The sequence below is a fragment of the Bacillus rossius genome, assembly GCF_032445375.1.
Source record: "Bacillus rossius redtenbacheri isolate Brsri chromosome 4 unlocalized genomic scaffold, Brsri_v3 Brsri_v3_scf4_2, whole genome shotgun sequence".
Taxonomy (NCBI): Eukaryota; Metazoa; Arthropoda; class Insecta; order Phasmatodea; family Bacillidae; genus Bacillus; species Bacillus rossius.
In genome coordinates this window covers 51,436,647-51,449,841 of record NW_026962011.1, presented here as the reverse complement: position 1 = coordinate 51,449,841, position 13,195 = coordinate 51,436,647, and the positions used below count along the sequence as shown (strand labels likewise).

Sequence of the window (13,195 nt, the reverse complement as noted above, 5' to 3'; positions counted from 1 at the left end):
AGATATGTCAGCATTAGCATTTAAATTATGAAAATATTAGAAGTTGACATTATTATGGTAAATTTGTTATATTTTAGGAAGCTACCATAGCCTAGATATTACTTTACATAGAATGTATATTAGTACATAGAGGTATAAGCCTTATAGAGAATAAGTCTTGTAAATCCATATTAACCAATCGGAGTAGACGATTGTCCAATGAGCGTTGAAATACCACATTAGTCAAAAATACTATTTATTATTATAAATTTTGTTAGTTAAATAAACTAAATGTTATCTTAATTAAATAAAAATACTTAAGAAAATATAATTTATAAAGAAATAAACTATTGACAATCTTTTAAGTATAATTAAGTTGTAAAATAACATTTATAGTAGTGTTAATGACATACGATTTAGTATTATTGTTTCTTATTTTGTTTCAGATGTATAAATCTTTTTATTAATGATGACTTTACGATGTTTAATGGAATTGTTGTCTGATGATTAAAGAAAATAGTTTTTATAATGATTTTGAAGGTTGCCCATTGCTTGTGCTTGGAAACCGCCATATCGGTTGAAGATTTATGTTATTTTGTATTATTTAGTTTGTTGTTTTGGGCGAAAATGTGTATGAATTTTCATGCACACTGCTTGTGCGTATTGAATCTGTAAGTAATGTGGAACACATTTAGAATCTAATTATCTTTGTTTTAGTGGCCTGTTGTAGTGTACACATGCAGTGAATGTTGAGCAGAAAAGGCGCACTCTCGGCATCACAAGTGATTTGCTGTAGGAATGCATTTAGTAAACCTTTCTGTAAAAATATTTAAGATTAATTTGTTTCTTTAATGTTGTAGGTATGTGGGTAGACTCTTAAGGACTTGGTCGGTGTTTACATACTAATGTTTATTTTGTATTAGCGGTTCTTAACTAGTACGTGTATTAGGGGTTTATAGTGTGAATTACAGGTTATAATACTTCAACTTAATATTAAATAAATAGTTTTATTGTGTATAAGATATATTTGGAAGTATTATAATTTGTAATGTAGAATACTTGTATATTATAAATCTTTACTAGAATGCTCAGTAAAATTTGTTTGTGTATAGGTTAACTTTCTTTGGTATTGTATTTTGTGGTTTACTTATTTTTAGATGGGTCAGTAATCACTATTTAAATTATATTTAAAATTTTTCATAACTTAATAAAATTAAATAAAGAGAAATGTTTTTCTGTATTTTTATCCTCTGTTAATTGTCCAAACATGCAGTTAATATAGTAAATATCACACCATAATAAATTTTAGCAATATGAAGGTCGTATAGTCTGCATCATCACTATTTATATTCTTGATTAGTATACTGAATGTGTCAATGTATACATGTTGACTTATGCAGGAGCGTAACAACTAAATTTCCAAAGGGCGGGCAATATACCTTTTTATAAAAAATCATCGATCCCTCCTTTTGAAGCGGGGGGTCCGGGGGTCCGGCCCCGGGAAAATTTGTATTTCAAAGTGGAAAATGGTGCTATTTAAGCAGTTTTATTATCTAAAAATTGAATACACAGCACTTTCTTTGCCCTCGTTTGCCCCCACTTCAAGGTTTCAGAAGGGGGGGGGGGGGGGCAAAATACCCTTGCCTCCCCCCCCCCCCCTGTTGTTGCGCCCCTGGACTTATGTCATTACACCTACTTGAACTCGGAACAAGTGGGTTAAGAGGGTTGTTATCTGGGACCATCAATAACATAATTGAAAACAGTATTAATTGCCTGAGGAAATTTCTAATTTTGTAGTGAAAAGTAAACTGTAATATTTTAGAGTTTAATTCTATTTTTTTTATTAATATTTACTGTAATTCCAAATTTTGATGGTTTATAAGTAAAACCACCAAAGTCAACTTTCAGTAACCTTCAGAAAATGTAAAAATAAATGGTTAAAATTCCATATTACATCCAAGTTAATCCCTTTATCCAGATGGCATTATCCTGTATGTACATTGATCTTGTGGTGCATGATGCTTTCGGTTTTAATTTAGTATGTTGAAAAATCTTGGATATAACAAATACTTGTGATGTAATGTTGACTTATGATCGTAATTTGAATACAAAAATAAAACTCCACAAGAATTGAGATATTTGTATGTATTGTGTTATTTTTAAAATGTCCAGGATCTTTTGATGTACTAAATTAAAACATCAAGCTTCATTTAGCCTATCACAGGATCATGCGATCAGAATAAAGGGAGAACTTCGATAGATTATACGGAAAAATCACCCATTCTCTATTTATGTGCATGATAAGTAACATATATGCATGAAATACTAAAATATTGGGTGCAATATCAAATTTTGTGGAAAAATATAGACATTAATTTTTATTTTTAAATTCTCAATATGTACATTCTACTTAATTGCGTAGTACTTTAAAATATTTTGTATCCAATTTATTTCCTGATCTGCAATTTCTTTGTATGGCCAAATAAAATAGTTTTTTGTTATTTAAAAAAAAAATATTAAAGTAGTTTTTAAGACACACACTACTTAGTATATTTGTTGCCTATGAAACACCTTTTTTGTGAGTTTTTTTTTCCAAAACCTCTATTTTACCCCTTGTTTTCCATAAGAATGTCGCCTATAGATTCGTAGGTAATTGTTTGGTATCATGTATCCAATTTTATCCCTTTATCCTGATGGCATGATGACCTAGACATTGATCCTATGGTAGGTACATGATGCTTGCTGTTTTAATTTAGTATGTTGAAAGATTGTGGACATAATAAAAACTTGTGATACAAAAACAAATTATGATCATAAGTTGAATATAAAACAAATTAATTCCTCAAGACCTGAAATAATTTGTGTTGTGATATTAGAATTTTTTTTCAAAGGAACAAGTATATAGGATCATACCACCAAGATCAAAGGATAATCTTGGATACGTGATACAGAACAATTACCAATTTGTATTAGATATGTAAGCACAACTATACGAGATGTGGCTATTTAATAACGAGATTGTCGCTGTTACAGAAAAAGTGTGCCAGACGCCAGCAACCGTCAGCTTGTAGCGTGAAGCTTTCTCTTTGGAATGCAGTGTCACTATATTCTGTAAAAAAAATCAGTTTAGCCATAGGTGTCATTCACATCGGAGGTTTTTTTCATGTGACGCCAGAAAAATGTTTAGTGTGACACTAGAGTAACGAATTGTTTTAGTGACACAAGAGTAACGAATTGTCATGAAATTTACACGAAACTTGGAAAAACCGCTACTGAAAATTATAATTAATTGAAGGAAGTGTAAGGCAGTGAATGTTTATTGTGTACACACGTGTGTTTGAGTGGTTTAAGCATTTTCAAGATGGTTGAGAAGACGTTGAAGACGATTCTTGCCGGGTCACCTTTCCAATTCATAAACGGATTACACTATGGAAAAATCGGTAATCTGGTTCGATCTGACCATCGGTTAAGTATTTGTGCAATTGCTGAAACTGTAGGAATTGACAAAGAATCAGTACGGCAAATTTTACATAACGATTTCAACAAGCAAAAGGTGTGTGCCAAAATGGTGCCTGAAATTCTCACGTTTGCACTACAAGAAGCTCGCAAAAATGTTTGTACTGACACTTTGAATGCCATTGAAATGACCGAAACTTATTGGAAAGGATAATAACATGTGACCAATCGTGGTTTTTCACTCATGACCCTGAAACGAAGCACCAATCCATGCACTGGATGAGCCCAAGTTCACCGAGTTCACAGACAGCCAACCAAAAGAGCTTGAATGAGCAAATCAAAATTCAAAGCAATGGTGATTTTTTTTTAAAAATATATTTATGGGATTTTGTATCTTCACTGGGTTCCTGAAGATCAAACTATTTATCAACATTTCTACCTACCGTTCTTGCTTAACTCCGAGAAAGAGTAAGGAAAAAAAAGACCCGGATTGGTGGAAGGAGAAGTCATGGGTTCTCCACCATGACAGTGCACCGGCTCATTCCGCATTGTCGGTCAAGACGTTTCTAACCAAGTACAGCACACCAGTGTTAGACCGTCCGCCTTATTCGCCGGATATTGCACTGTGCGACTTCTATCAGTATCAGTTCCCTGAGGTAAAATCTGCATTAAAAGGAGCAATATTTCAGTCTGTTGAAGCTGTGAAAGAAAAAGCGGCACACGTCCTAAAGGAACTGACGGAAGAATTCCAGCACTGTTTCCAACAGTGAAAGATTTGCATGGAGGGTTGTAGGGATAGAGGAGGGGTGTATATTGAAGGTGATAGTACGTAAATATGTATGAAATAAACATTAAATTTGTAAACCTTCATTCTCGTTATTTAATAGCCACATCTGAATAAAAATATTTGTGCAAATATCTATGTATTGCAGTGTACACTAGTTTTGTTTATGATACGTACTGAAATAGTTAAACACCTATTTGTTACAAATATTTTGTAATTCATTTGTCACAACTTGCTAAATTAACAAACATTACTTCTCTTGACAGTATTATGCACAAATTTCTTTCTAACTCTATATTACTTAGCCTATTACCAGTGCTAAAAGAATTTCCAACTTAGATGTGCCTCTCATACTTAATTTAATTTTAATTGAGATGCTTTTCTCTGGTGTCTACAGGTCTGAAAGTGACAAAAATGTATGGTGTCGTGTAGCAGTTATGGAATGATCCTATAATTTCTATAGTTTTTGTTTGTTTTGTAGCTTAATTCAGAAATACCAACACAGTGAAAGCTTAATTAATAAAAAATTATCAGTTTTAGCAGCTGTTACAATAATTACATAAAAAAATCTATTTGCTGCCCAGGACCCAGGAATTTATCACTATTCTGGTTTTAATTTTTAAGCTAAGCAGTTATTTAAAAATTTGTTTTTATATATCTCGTCCTAGGGGTTTTTACAATTTTCCAAAGCACTTATCTGCACAACAATGTTTACATGGTTTCATATGTAACACATGCTAAATGTGACAAGAACCCAAAGAGCTTTCTTAGATCTCTGTGTGCAGCCACTACCTATTCCTCCTGCTGGAAGCCAGGAGAGGGGTGGAAACCGAGTCGATCTTACACAAACAGCGATGTCCTAACTCGGGAATTTATTTCATCACTGGTAACCCAGTCAAGTCCTGTCTTTTTAAATTTGCTGTCCAACTATACACTGGTTGGGCCAAAGGTTTGTATTGTTTTGAAGGGCTATTTAACAAAAGGAGCATCTTACAGTATACAACCCCATTTTTTATTTTATAAAGTTCTGAAGATCACATCAGGAAGATGGTAGGCATCAGCAGAGATGCATTGTGAGGGCGATTTCGGAACTCTTCAACTTTCTTTTCGGCTTATTTCGAGGGGTATAACGGTGGTTTCCTCCCGAATTCACATCTTCATTTCTTCCAAGGTGTGAATGAAGAACGGTGCCTAGCGTTACCAAGTGGCTAGTGTGAAGTCTACTTCAACGACCATATTAGTGGCTTGTTGCAACAAAATAAGTTTTACTAGTTAATTATGAAATAAAATTCTTTATTCACAAATTTTCCGTACAAAAATTCACCACAGGAAAGCATTTTTATACTTTCTGCAACAAAAAAATACTATAGAATAACACATTTTTAACCAGATGTGTGCACAAAGTTAAAATGTACACAAATTTTCAGCTTTTTATGAGAAAGTAAAAATTATTCTTATTGAGATAAGAATTTATATCAGTAGATAGGCATTTCGAGAATAATATTGTACAGTAAAAGTGTTATACACTCTCTGTAAAACAAAATCATGAATACATATTGAATTGCCTGTGCAATAGAAATAAAGAATAATGTTTTGTGAAGTGTGCATCTCTCTTGCAGTAGCACAGGTTTTTTTGTGCAGTAAACCTGGCTTTTGAGTGTAGCTTGAAATTTGGTGTAATGTGTTGGCATGTGTATGGATTTTTATGGTAATTAAATAACATTAGATTTACCTATATTACCTAATTGTATTGGTTATTCATAGGTTATTGATTGAAGTACAGAACTACTCACAAAGTTTCGTATTGATAAAAAGTGTGTGTAAAAAAGATTGAAAAATAATATTTATAACATGTATGAAGGCAACCAATACTTGTCTTACCCAAATATAAGCAATATATATTCTAGTATTTACTATCTGTAGCATTGCCAATATTTTTTTTTCTGGAACTTATCTTGCTTAAGTTGATAGAATACTATTAAAACTATAAATTATCACATTGACAAAATAAATCGTTTACAAAGTTTGTAAATACCTAATTTTTGTCCATGTCCATAATAAAATTTGGAGGGTATTTGCTAAATCAAACTTTTAAATAGCCAGTTAAGTGTCCTATTAAAAATGTAAGGAACAACTAAGTAATAAAAAACTTATGCAAGATTTATATTATTATATGTTATCCGGGAAGTAAATTCAAGAAGAAAAGCCACGAACAAGTGAATGTAACGTATGTTGTCAAGGGGATCTTGCTGTCTGCAGCGTACCCCCATTTTTAATACTCCTCTCTCTTTATCTCTCTTTCTCCCCTCCCACATCCCCCTCCCCACTCCTCTCTCTGTTCTTTGGCTGTTTTTAAAAGTAGAAACTATTGCCATTCTGCCTCTTGAATTTTATGCAGTCATGTTCCTGCAGCAGGTAGTTCAAGGTATCATAAATTACGTATAATTGATGAAAAGTTTATTTTGTACTGCATATGCAGAATTGTATGTTCTTTAGCCAAATAATGGAATGTGTCTAATAATTTATTTAGGGAAGATCGAGGTAACAAATATTATAACTTTAAAGAGAACATGCAACTGTACTGATAGTGCAAACAACTTGGAAATTGTTGAAGAAATTTGTTTCTTGCCGAAACTGATGCATGCATATCTTAAATTGTGAATGTAAATTTCATACTCATTGTTTTTGATAGTTCAATGTATATACAATTGTTTCATGTGCAGAGTTAAAATCAGGATATCAAAAATGCATTATATAGGTACTATGGTTGTGTGTATGTAATAATTGTGTGAGTTTGAGTGTTGTGTGCCAGTAACTTTGTTCTATACAAAGCTTCTTTTGAGATCAGTTTAATTATTTTTGTTGTATTTTTTTGCTTTCAGTGAGTCAGAGGGCATGATGTCTCGCTTGAAATAGATGTGAGGAGAGCTGAAGTGGTCATGGAGGTGGAAACGGGGTCTGCCATGCCACTGCCAGCGGGAGGCCAGAACGACCTGGCACGCTTGGAGAACAGCGGCGGGGGCTCAGCAGAGAACATCCCCAGGATCGAGGCTGTGGATGCGGAGGAGGAGATGCTGAGCGACAAACCGGGGGATGCCAGCAGGGTTGCTACTCCTTCTGAGGAGTTGGAGAGGGACTTGCTGGGGGAAACAGACAGTATTACGATGGGGAATGAAGTGGAGGCGGATGCCAAAGACGAAAGTGATTCTCACATCGGACCGCCCCGAGACTCCCCCGCAGGTAAAGAGTTAGAAGGGGGAGCAGGGACTCATAATAGTGCAGTTGGGTCGTCAGATACTGCCGTTAGCATCGTAGCGAAATCTGCGTGTTCTGAGGTGTCGAGTGCCGATACTGTGCAGGATGTAGAATCCCGAGAGGAAACAAAAAGTGTTCAGTTAGACTCTTCAGACGTTGGTGAGGCAGGCGACGATGCCTCATTGAACAGAGAAGAAAGCCATAGTGGGGTGGATGAAAAACTTGACTCTTCTTCAGAAATTGAGGGGGGAACAGCAGATGTTATTTCGGGTGGGGCAAGTAGGGATTTGTGTGATAGCATAGAAAGAAATGATGATGTTCCTCTTCAAGCCTCTAGTGCAAGTGGCGGGCAGGTAGGGGAATCCATACGAGACTGTGAAGATGATCAGATCAGTAGATCTGAAGATAGTTTAAATGAACTTGATAATTTAAAAGGTAAGTCTAGTGATAGTTCAACAGTAAACGTTGCAGGATCAGAAGACAAACTGGAAGACATCTCAGTTTCTGCGACAGATGACAAGGAAGAGAGCGGCTCTGCATCACTGGCGGTGGAGGAGGGACAGCAAGCTGGTGCTACAGAAACAAGTGCGAGGGAAGAAGAGACTACGAAGGAGAAAGATGAAGGTGAGTCTGGTGCACTTGAAGATGTAGAAATGGCTCCAAATATTGAAGAATCATTGGATACAATGGAATGTGATGATGAAGACCCATTTGCTGCCGGTGAGAAGGCTGGAGATCATGAGGATATGGAAACAAGTGAGACTGAAAAAGAATGTGATGGTGAAAAAGAAGTTAATCCTGGAGTACAAGAAGAAGCTCGGGGAGTAATAGAAGACAAAGATAAAGAAACTAGTGTAGAAATAGAATCAGGTGAAGCAACAGAGGCTGTAGGAACTGAGAAATCAGTGGAAATTGAAGATGTAGATCAAGTAGAAGCTGTTTCACAAGAGCAAAATAAAGTTGTAACAGAAGCTGTTTCACAAGAGCAAAATAAAGTTGTAAAAGGGATTGAAGATAAAGCAGAAGAACAGACCAGTTCTCAGGTAGCAAACACTGCACCAAATAGTAAAGAGAGCAGCGATGCTTCGGTTGACATTACCGTAGAAACTGCTACCAAAGAAAATAAGAAAAGATCTGCTATTGGGCAGAACAGTGTCCATCCGGAAAAGTTTGCGAAGGCTTCGACAGATTCTAACGCTGAGAGAATAGAAGTGGAAGTGAGTCCTTCTCTGATAAGTTCTGACGTCGCTACTGTGAACTCTGAGTCAAGCAAAGATGATGAGGAAATCTGCATTATTCCTGATGATGTACCGAGAGTGATGCCGACAATGATGGTACGCATGCTCTCTCCTTCAGTCGTCACCATGAATCGGAAAACTAGCGTGGTGACCAAAGTGAGACTGGACACATCAAGGGCCACAGATAAAACTAATCATGTTGGTGGTCGGTCCAGTGAGCCGAGACGCTTTCCATCAAGACCACAGAGACAAGCAGCCAAGAAAGCAGAGTCTCAAATTAAGGTAATATATTTGTTTATAGAATTTTGAGCATGCTGTTACAATCACGGTAGTATGTCATGGTTGAGTGGGTTGAGGTACCCTACCATAGGGGCTGCTAACAAATTTGTAGCTTGCATCCCTTACTGAAATTTTTAATAGTACTGTTTAAATATTTAAAAATTTATCAAAGAAATAGTGAGAAATGCATACGTAAATATTTAAATAAATATGTAATGAATTTTGTAAAATCATAGTGCATTAAAATGAACAGTTTGTAATACTTGATATTTATATTTATAAATATTTAACATAAAAAGGCTTATTTTAATACAATTGATATATTTATAAGGTTACTAAATTCAAAATTTTTATAATAAATTATTAATGTTCTATAAATGTTAGTTTGTTTTGTTTTTCAAACAAGTTTTACAATGTTGATGAGTTACTTGTTATCACGAAGGTTGTAGGGAAATATATGGGGAGTAATGAAAGAAAGTTAAAGAGTACATATGTTTATATTCTTGTTTAGAATGTCAGCAGGTTATAACATTTGAATTTCTCCATCTTGAAATTCAAGTTCTGTCTGTGTAGGAGCTAGCTCAAGAAGAATCTAACTCAAATGAAGCATTTACAGAACTGGAAGATACAGACGTTATGGAAAATGTAGATGAAGCACCTCAGATGTGTTTAAATTGCAGTCGGGTATGTAAGAGTGGTTTTTATTCATCTTACATTTGTAGTATACACTATTAATTGAAAGTCAGGACACATAACTTGTTGTGCATATCATAACATAAAATGATTTACTGGTTTTTGCTGAAATTAATATTACTATATAAGTGATACCTGTGTGTTTGAAATTCGTTATGTTCCAAAAAGTAATTGAAAGGACCTGGTTTCTGTTTTGTAGATTCGGTCATGCAAGTACCGAGTGCATGTTTCTGGGAAATTGAAGTACCTTTGCCAAGACTCTTGCTCTAGTGCGTTCAAGAAGTCGAGGAAACCCACCGCGCCAGCGGAACCAGTGAGCGGTCGTAGCTTAGTGCGCAAGTGTGGTCAGTGCTGCATTCTCGTCACACCGCAGAACGAGAAGACTCTGTCGTGGGAAACAATGGATTTTTGTAATGAGGAATGTTTAGGTCAGTGTGCATACATTTTTCTCACAAACTTAATTAACATTTCTTCTGTTAAGTAAGATGCTTATTGATGCTATTCACAAAGTCTTGAAAAGTTAAACTTGGGTAGGTTTTTTTTACAGTTTATAGTTACGCATACAGTTTTTTAAATTATGTAACATTTCTTTGCTTCAGAATCTATTTGTATTAGAGTGAAACAAGCTTTAAAACATGCTCTATATGTAAATAAGATTCAACAATTGGATTAATTTGTGATTAAACTCAACTGCAGTTGCATATGCTAAGGCAAACAACCCAAAATGTAAACTTTCGGTACCCTGTAATTTGAAATATATATATATATATATATATATATATATATATATATATATATATATATATATGTATATATATATATATATATATATATGTATGTGTGTGTGTGTATATACACACACACTGACCTGCCAACTCTCACGATTTTGGCATGAGGCTCACGATTTTAAGGTCCATCTCACGCCCTCACACCAAAATAGTGTTTCCTCACGATTTTTCGGGGCCTTAAGATTTTGTTTGTAAAAGTTACAAAACAATTTTTACGAAAGCTTACAGTAACAAGTTTCCATCAATACTCGTGTCACGTAAAGGAAGCAACTTCGCGTTTTGTAGCGTGTGCCGTGCTGATTTTTCTGTCTCGCATAGTGGAAGAGGAGACATTGTGAAACATGTCTCTACAAAAAATCACAACGAACACGTGAAGTGTATTGCTTCCAATAAAAATTAAATTTTGCTGTGAACAGTGATAATAGTGGTACTCGAGCAGAATGTTATTTTACATCTTTTATAGTTGCGGCCCTGCATGATCACTACACGACAGCGCTAAATTATGTTCAACTAAATTAAATCTGCAACCTATAATTTGTTGAAATAAATTTTGAAGCAGAGACCATGTAACATATGTACAGGTATGTCACTTAAATTTAAAGATTCTCATTTGTTGTTTTTTATATCTAACATGTATTTGTGGGCCTGAAAAATTTTATCGAGGACCTCATGATTTTTTTAATTTGAATGTTGGCAGGTATGTAATGTGTGTGTGTGTATATATATATAAATGGTGTTTGTTATATGAGGAAATTTTTTTTTTAGAGAGAGTATAATAATTTCTTGGTTTTTTCCAGAAAAGTATCAGAAGCAGTTGGGCTCTCACTGTGCGAACTGCAAAGGGCCGGTACAGCAGACCAGCCTGGGCAAGTACTGTGTGCGCTTCGGCTACGACATCAAGCAGTTCTGCTGCAGCTCGTGCCTTGAAGAGTTCAAGAAAGGGCTTAAGGTGTGCAGCTATTGCCAGAAGGACATCTCCAGAGGCGCGGAAGGCTTCCTCGCACCTGTCGGGGAAAAGGGACAGTTTAAGGTAAGCAACTTAACTACAGCATCCATTCCATAGTACTGCATTTTAGTAGTCTGTTGTAAATATTTACATGAAATTTTAGTAGTCTGTTTGGGTGGAGGGGAAATTTTGTAAGCTTACCATATTCAGTAACACCTCATTGGTAATTTTTATTTACCTTTTTAAATCATATCTTGTAATATAATACATATATGTAACTTATAATGTGAATAATTGCTATAATAGTTAACTTATAAGTGTTCACTGAATTTAATAGCCATAGAATTTTTACATATTTTAAGGGTCACAGTATTTTATTGGTCCGATAACTAGCTGCCCACTAAATATACCTGTGTAGGAATCCCAGTTGTTTATAATCAGGCATTTTTTGATGTGTAAACATCTTAGCTCTAGGCATACTGCATTTGAAGGGAGTAATTGAGGGAAAATGGAACATAAGTCGAAGAGCAGAAATTGTCACAAAGATGGCAGACCCACATGTAGCAACATATGACTATATAGTCATGTAAAATTAGGATATACATATACCAAACATATTTGGGTGCCAAATGAAACTCAATGATAGTGAAACTACCCTGGAATATATTTGGTGAACTAAAAAAGTCATAGTAAAAAGTAGTCCCAAGTTTTAAATAACATAATAAAACTTGTATTACACTATTATTACATAGTCTCCTCAAACCTCAGCAATCCTGACAGCGCAGTGGTACAGTGTGTGGTTGAATAGCTCAAGGGGTAAATTTTACTTGGTTCAAACCTCGTCAATGAATTTTTTTTTTTTAATAACATATTACTGGATTATACAAATTGTGCTTTAAGCAAATGTATATGAATACATTCATTTGTTTATCTTATTGCTTTACTAATATGCAAATACATAGTTCAGTCCATTGGATTGATTATTATATACTAGGTAGGCCTATAAAAGTAAAATAGTTACATTTATTAGGAAATGAATGTCCATGAATTTGCATAGGTATTAAAAAGTATAACTCGATAATATTACAACAATCCGTTAATACTATTTTATATATTATAGTCATCTAAGATGTGCGGAAACTTTATAGTAGAACGGTTTAGTGAAATTAAGCAAGATAGGCTGTATTTTAATAAAATTCCTTGAAAATAGTTCCAAAGCCAGGGTTTAGTAATTTTTCAAGTCTTTTTTGCTTTTATTGGAGCTGTTTACAATAGTTAAATATTTCCTTCTGTTTCTTACTGGTTCGTGCTGCTAAATGAACGTGTGGGTGGCAATCAACGTTTACAATCAGGCAGCGAGTTCTAGCAGTGGGTGGAGAAAGTACGTACTTGAAAAGAAAATATTTATCACACACTGCATTTAACAGCGCGACACATTGCGATGTGGTTTTCTAAGGTTATTAACTATGCGAGAATTGCAATAAGGCAAGTAACTCATATTATTACTTTATTTGCAACATGAGAACACATGAATTTGTTAGTTTCCAATGGTAGAGCTAGATGTTTGCTCTTGACTAGCGAGTACTGAATGTCTCGCTCACATTTTTTTTGTAAATGGTAGATGCCCTCGACGTCGCATTGAGCCAGTGGATTTTTCTCAGGGTTCTCCCATCTACCCCATCAACTCATTTCATCAATGCTTCTTTCTCTGTAATGACCTCAATGTCAACGAGATTTTAAAACTCCAATTCATTCAGCCTTCTAACAAATTATGGGA

General features: G+C 34.8%; 1 protein-coding gene across 2 annotated transcripts in view; it reads left to right on the top strand.

Moving 5' to 3' along the window:
* The first annotated feature begins 399 nt into the window (after positions 1–399).
* LOC134542424 (zinc finger MYM-type protein 3) overlaps positions 400–13,195 on the top strand; it is a 62,862-nt gene continuing 50,066 nt past the window's right edge. The window contains exons 1-5 of one of the 2 annotated variants that reach the window (XM_063386645.1): positions 400–650; positions 7,102–8,994; positions 9,565–9,675; positions 9,884–10,112; positions 11,270–11,502. In XM_063386645.1, coding sequence (XP_063242715.1) covers positions 7,159–8,994; positions 9,565–9,675; positions 9,884–10,112; positions 11,270–11,502 — 2,409 coding nt within the window. In that variant the 5' untranslated portion in view covers positions 400–650; positions 7,102–7,158. The other variant, XM_063386646.1, reaches the window with a different exon arrangement.